This window comes from Malurus melanocephalus, unplaced genomic scaffold (assembly GCF_030028575.1).
Source record: "Malurus melanocephalus ecotype Western Australia unplaced genomic scaffold, MMel_1.1 scaffold_420, whole genome shotgun sequence".
NCBI lineage: Eukaryota > Metazoa > Chordata > Aves > Passeriformes > Maluridae > Malurus > Malurus melanocephalus.
Window position 1 is genome coordinate 515,399 of NW_026623652.1, and position 6,568 is coordinate 521,966.

Consider the following 6,568-nt stretch of genomic DNA (forward strand, 5'->3'; position numbering starts at 1 on the left):
TGTCAGGTACAATAAGGAAAGCAAAACAGAAATACAAGCATCACGATGCATCCAGTTAAAATCAGAACCTCATGGTGCCCTTCTATGCACCCTCCTCAACAACAGCCATGTCCTTCTCTTCCTCTGAAGCACCTCACGCGTCTCTGGAGCTTTGCAAAAACAAACTGCACTTACACAGGGGTGCAGAGCAAAGCCTCCCAGCAGCTCTGCTTGGCTGCCCCTTGCCACAGCACACCCAGAAACGCAAGCTCCAAAACGCTGAAGCAGCTCACATTYGTGTCAGCCCTGCTGGGGTGAGAATCTGGAAACAGCTTTGCAAATCTTCCTGCTAAGCATCTTTGAGGGGTTTTTGTGGCAGAGGACCTCTCCCAGGACACAAAACACCCGGGACCCTCAGAGAGAAGCAAGGGCAGGGTGTGCCCAGGGCAGGCAGCYGACAGCTGCTGGTGGGGCATACGCTACACATGCCCATCTGTGTAGGGGCAAGACCCACGTCTACACTCAGCCCAAGCTAATATGAGTCTCACTTCTCCCATGGGAGAACCCGAGCAGGCATCAGCCTGAGCACCAGCCCACTGCTGCTCAGCTTCCCTGCTTCAGTTCAGTTGGGAACTGCTCCAACACATCCCCTTTTCCTCCACAAGCCTGAGCTCTCCAGAGTTCAGGAGACTGAAGCAGGATACACAGGGCAGATTCAGGATACAATACTTCATAGTCTGGCGCAATAGTCAGCAGCAGAGAATAAAAATCCCTTGTGGCATGCCACATGGTTGTTTCCTGGAGAGCAAGRGCATTTGAAACTGGAACAAACAATTTCATATGCAACAGGACCCTTCCCCTGCAGGTTGCAGGCCAGCAGAGCCACACCATCAGGAATTGCATCCACCACCATGAGTCCAGCAGCAACACAGAACCAGAGCCATGGACCATCCCAGCAGCTTCAGCCCATGATGGGGCCACGGACTTCAACATTGGTGAGCTCCTCCACTAATAAATCAGGCTTTGCTCACACAGTTTTTCTGGTCTTCTCACTGCCAAATAATCAAGTCAGGTGTCACCAGAAAAATCCAGAGAGAGCTGTCCAGCCTTTCGCAGACTGTCTTTGTCATCTTGTGTCCTTCTCAGCATGACTTCTCCACCCTCGTGGAGGCAGGAGGCAGGTGCTGGTACAGATGCCGTGCTGAGGACTCGGTGTTGACAATTGAAGCTGAGCAGAGAGGGAAAGCGCGGGATCACCCGACCTTCGAGCCCCTCCGAGTCTTGGCATGCAAGGCTTGAGCACGAAGACGGGAGCAGCACAGCCCCCTGAGGGACCACCTGCCCTGCCCCACAGCACTTCAGGAGCTGTGTGCTGGCACCCAAAGCTCCATCCCCAGCAGCACTCACAGCCTGGCTGCCACCTCAAGACAGACACTGCCACCCAGGGAGGGAAAAGGCAGGTGGGTGCCCATCTGCAGGGAGGGTACTCATGAAAATAACCTTGCTGGTGAAGGGCAGTCCAGCCCCCTGCCTTCAGTGCTGTCACCAGAGGGCAAGGGCAGGGCAGGCAGGGCCCTGTGGCTCTGCAGCTGCTGCACACCCACAGAAAGGGTGGCCATGCAAGGCAAGCTGGGCAGGCTGTGACCACGACCACCTTTGGTTTCTCTCCAGTAGTAGCCCCAAAGCCATTTGGTGGCACTCCCCACTCATCCTGCTTGTCCCGGGAGGATGGCTGTGGAGCAGCAGACAGGGAGAGGGGCGGGAGCTGCTCAGCAGGCTCACGCCTCCGACATGTGCTGCATGCGSCTTCGCCAGACCACAGGATCTGGCTCACTGAACGTGTGGAAGCAACACTTCTTCGTGTCTCACTTTACAAAGCCCCAAACAATAACTGTCTGTCGCTGCACAGGAGCTTRGGAGAAACATAAGTTGCTATTGGCATGGCACAGAGCAGCCTTCCTCTTACACAACACCAGCAGATGTGAAAATAGCCTGGTGCTGCCTTGTGCGTTCCTCTGACCTCCTGTTTGCTTCTGGATCAGATTCCAAAGCTGGATCTTAACCTACAAGAGCCATAAAAAGCAAAGGATTTGGCCCTATCAGGGACCTCTTCATAATCTAAGACAGATGCACTCCATGTAGAAGAACACGGCGAGGTTTATCAGGGCAGGGAGGAGGCTGAGGCAGGACCACCCTCCGCTCCACAGCACAGCCAAGGCAGCCCACAGYTGCACTGCCCCCCACTCTGGCTAGCCATGCACTCGAGGTGCTGCAGGGACAGAAGAGCTGGAAGCTCTTGCAGATCAAGASAGTACTCAAAACCTCACATCCTACTGCTCAACCTACACTGAAGCTGCCTCCAGCCCCGCTGGCAAAGGGGACCCTCTGAGTACCCCTGTCCCCAAACTTGTTACCCTCAGGATCAGGGGTGCAAGCAGAGCAGCAMAGCATGAGGCAATCCCCTCCAATCAGGCAAGGTGCTCCTGGGGCTTTTCACCTGCTTGAAGAGCAGAGATGACTTTGACTCTAAAGCCAAACCCAAAACCACTCTGGGACATACAGAATGAAAAAGCACATGGAAGAGAAATTACTTCTRGAAGTGTGAAAAGGTAGGAGAATAAACTGCCGGATGCTAAAGACAAGTGATAGAGGGACAGTTCAGTAACCATCAGTGAAAGGGCATCCCTAAGAACAACCTGCATAAATAAATTAATGTCTCCAGTGTCCATGAGGGTATCCAGTGTCCCTGSTTTGGAACTGCAGCAACCTCAGGGACTGCAGAGGTCTTCCTAAGMATGCAAGAAAGGAAAACAAGACAGGGGAAGGGACAGGGGAATGACCTGTCCTCCAGGCAGCCCTGTGGGGTCCAGATCCACTCCCAGGCCTGTGCTCCACCTACACTCCAGCAGTGATCCCCTCTGTCCTACCACCTGCTCCTTGGTGGAAATGTCACACGATGGCAAAGCCCATGAGGAGTCCAACTTACCCAGRGATCTAAATCCTGCTCCTGGAAACTCCCGACCCTCCAACCTCCCTGTGGCCAATGCCAGGGAAAACCTCCCCAGTGCTGCCCACAGGAGGTGCTGCATCTGACCAGGTCACCCACCAGTGGCTGTGGAGATGGCCTTGGGGTCTGTGAGAAACCTTTTAACCAGAGCTGAGTCCCTGACCATGTAACTGCARCTGCTCACACATCAATGCACCACATGCCTCATACATGAGGAGGTAACAGAATACACAGAAAATCCCCAAATCACAGTGCTTTGTCCCAGAATACCTCCAATACATGCCAGAGGGATTTCTACCTCTGCACACAGAGCCACAGGGTACCAGGCAGCAGCAGAGGAGAGTAATTCTAAGACCAACACACAGGACAACCTGCAGACGACAGCTTGAACAGAGGGCAAAAGGCAGCCTTAGAATATAATCCACTTCAGGAGCTCTTAAATCTCCCCAATACAACACAGAGTCCTTTAAGCAAAACTAAACAACTTCCTTTAGACTAAATAAATATTAAACCTAAGTGATGCATTAATTTACTCCAGTTCAGCAAAGGCTAACTCCTACCCAAACTGATCATTATAAAAGAAATCCTATAATCCCTCGCTCCCATTCAGGCTCAAAACATGTAATCCCATGAATAAATCCAGAAAGAAAGTGTAACAAAATGGGCAATAAAAACTTAACAGCATTCACATCTTTTCATCTACCATTAATACTGTAAACACTCACTCGAAAGCCCTCAAGTATGACTAATCTAATGTTTTGGCTCCCAACACTAATCGCCGAAGGAGCTCTGCTCTCCGTGTGACACCCAGCGAGCTCCACCACCCTCCAGCCACAGCCAGGACACCACCACAGAGCCCAGCGCAGCAATCCCACATCACATCCCCCAAAATGCTGCAAAATCAGTATGAAAGGGAGCAAGTATGGTTCTAATAGCACCAGAGCACAGAGCTTTCTTCTTTTTTTCCTCTTTTTTTTTTCATTATTTTATTGCTTTGGAAGCCTGCAAGCTCCAACTGTATAAATGCCAATAACTTTGTTTTAAGGCTGCTGAAGTAAGAGATCAGATTTTAGCAAGTGCTTTCCAGGCAGCCAGCCAAACTTTTTCTGATTCACTAAAAGCACCAAAGGGAGGGGGAGAGGAAGGGGGCTGGAGGGCTGATTAACTTCAGTTACCGCACAAGCGCAAAAAAAGTCTCCCCGCTGCAAAGGGTGCCGGCACCGCGAGCCCTGCGCAGCCTGTTATTCCTCGGGCTGAAAAAAACACGCAGCAGAGAAACAGAGCAAACACCTTCCAACCGCAGGGTAATTTACAGCTGCGGATCCTCTCCTGCTGGGGAGGCTGCTCCACCAGGGGAGGCTCTGCTGGTGCTGGGTTTGAGCTGCGGTTTTTGGAGGGGATGAGGAAAAAAATGTGATCAGGGATTTTTTGGATGGATGGGAGAACAGGGGATGGGGCTGGTTTGGGTTTTAGTTTGGCAAGAGGGATGGAGCCCCCCCCAAGGCTGTGGCTGTGCTCATCCAGAACCATCCCTTGCTGCCGCTGGGGATCTGGAGAGGGTGAGCAGGTGCAATCCCAGCGAAAGCACAACTCAGGACCAAGGGGTGGCCAGAGTGGCCCCCAGACCTGGCAGAAGGGTGGGCTGGAGCCATCGGAGCCGTGGCACCTGCTCAGCCCGGCCCCACAGGTGGGGCTGCTCCAGGATGCCCAGCTAAAATGCCAGCGGCAGTGAGGCGCGTGGCCACGGGGGCAGCTGCCATCCTCTTCCCGCGGGCACCTGGCTGAAGAGCCTCGCTCAGGGTGTTCCTCCAACGGCTTCATTCCTGCTGAGGCAGGATCAAAGGCTGGAGCTGACTTGGACGGCGTTTTACTGAATAATGGGGAGGGAGCACGCAGCCTCTTTCTCCTGGCTAGGGAAACTTGTGTTTTTCAAAGCATCAGTTTTTGGGAGTGAGTTCCAGAAGAAGGGAAGAGAAAAAAAAAATAAAGGGGAAAAAAAGAAGGCGAGCAGGAGAGTGCCTGCTCTTCCAAGGCAAGTGCATCAATCAACATTGTGCAAGGAGAGTCCAGCATTCCCTCTCACATCATTAGCCAGGCTAATGCACTCCAGAGGATCCCGCTACGGCAGGCTACCGGCGCACCGGCTGCACCCCAGCCCGCAGCGGCGGCCAAGCACAGCCGGGCACGGAACGGGAGCTGAGCGCAAGGCGAAGTCCCGGTCCAGGGCAAGTGACACTCCAGCAGCTAGTGCGGGGCACGGTTTAATGCTGCTATAAAAACTAGAGGGAAACAAGTGAAAGCCCCAGCCAAACCTGCCTGGCACTCGAGGTCCGCACGCTGCCTTTGTTTCTATTTTACAACCAAAAGCGAGAGAGGACAGAAAGGACACGTACCTGTACCTGAAAGCACAGCAGCAGGAAATGTAAACATCTGGAGAAAAAAAAAAAAAAAGCAACAAAAGATCAAATGGTGTGGTAAAATGGTTGAAGTTGATTTTTTTTTTTTTTGCTTTGTTTTTGTTTGCAATTTTTTTAAAGGGTGCAGAGCAATGCTCTGCTTATAGAAAGGCTCGAGTCCCCATTACCACCTGGCTGCACGGAAAATGCAACCGGAGCCTCCCGAATAAAAGTTGTAAAAAAAAAAATTGAATATTTTTTAAAAATTAAAAAAAAATGTAGAAATATGCCATAATCCTTACAGACAAGTGCAGGCTGAGAGCAGTGAATACATCGCTGGGCGAGGAGGGGGTTGGCCGGCGGCTGGTCGCTAGCGGAGCGCAGTCCCCCGCCGCCGCGCTGACATGGGAGCGATCCGGCCGGCGAGCTCCGATCCGCGCCGCGCCGTTCCGCGCCGCTCCGCGCCGCCGGGAAGTTGTGGTACCGCCCGCTCTGCCTCCGCCGAGTGACTCGTCAGGCATCAGCTCTCCTCTCCCCCTGTCTCTCCTCCTCCTCCTCCTCTCCCTCTCTCCGCCTTTGGGGGGATGAAGGTGCTTATTGTCAGTAACTTCCGATCATCAGCAAGTGCCCCCCCGCATCCCCCCGGGCCGGGCCAGCCCCGCCGGGCGGATGGAGCCTCCCGWCCGCCGCCGCGCCCCGCTCCGGGCTCCGCTCCGCACCCCGCGCCGCGCTGCGCTCCGGGCGGGCGGCATAGCGATGCGCGGGGCGCGGAGCGGGAGGCGGGACCCGCCCGGGCGGTCCCCGGGGGCTGGCACCGCCTGCGCGGAGGGGGCACCGCCCGGCCGCAGGGCAGCGCCGAGCGGGGAAGCGCTTTTCACAAAATGAGTAAGGGAGGGGGTCGGGCTCCCCCGAGCCCTCCCCGACCCGACAGAGCGGGCGGTGCCATCGCTCGCCCGGGACGCGAGGCGCTCGGAACCCCCGGCACAGCGGCTGCTGCCCCGCGCTGTCCCCGCCGCTCCACCGACACGTGTGGCCCCGGCCGTCCTGGGTCCGCTACGGCCTTACCTCCGACCGGGCAGGAGCGCGTCCCGTGCCCACCGAGCCCCGGGCGGGCGGCAGCGGGGCCCCGGCAGCCCCGGCACGGCCTCTCGAGGGCCACAGTCGCCCCGTCCATGGGCCCGGCACC

General features: G+C 55.2%; 1 protein-coding gene across 1 annotated transcript in view; it reads right to left on the bottom strand.

The window, feature by feature from the left end:
* FGF18 (fibroblast growth factor 18) overlaps window positions 1–5,985 on the bottom strand; it is a 74,113-nt gene extending 68,128 nt beyond the window's left edge. The window contains exons 1-2 of the mRNA XM_057379754.1: window positions 5,685–5,985; window positions 5,380–5,416 (exon numbers count right to left, since the gene is read on the bottom strand). Of these exons, the coding sequence (XP_057235737.1) occupies window positions 5,380–5,416; window positions 5,685–5,716 (69 nt within the window). The 5' untranslated portion in view covers window positions 5,717–5,985. The remainder of the gene's footprint in view (window positions 1–5,379; window positions 5,417–5,684) is intronic.
* Between the last annotated feature and the right edge of the window lie 583 nt (window positions 5,986–6,568).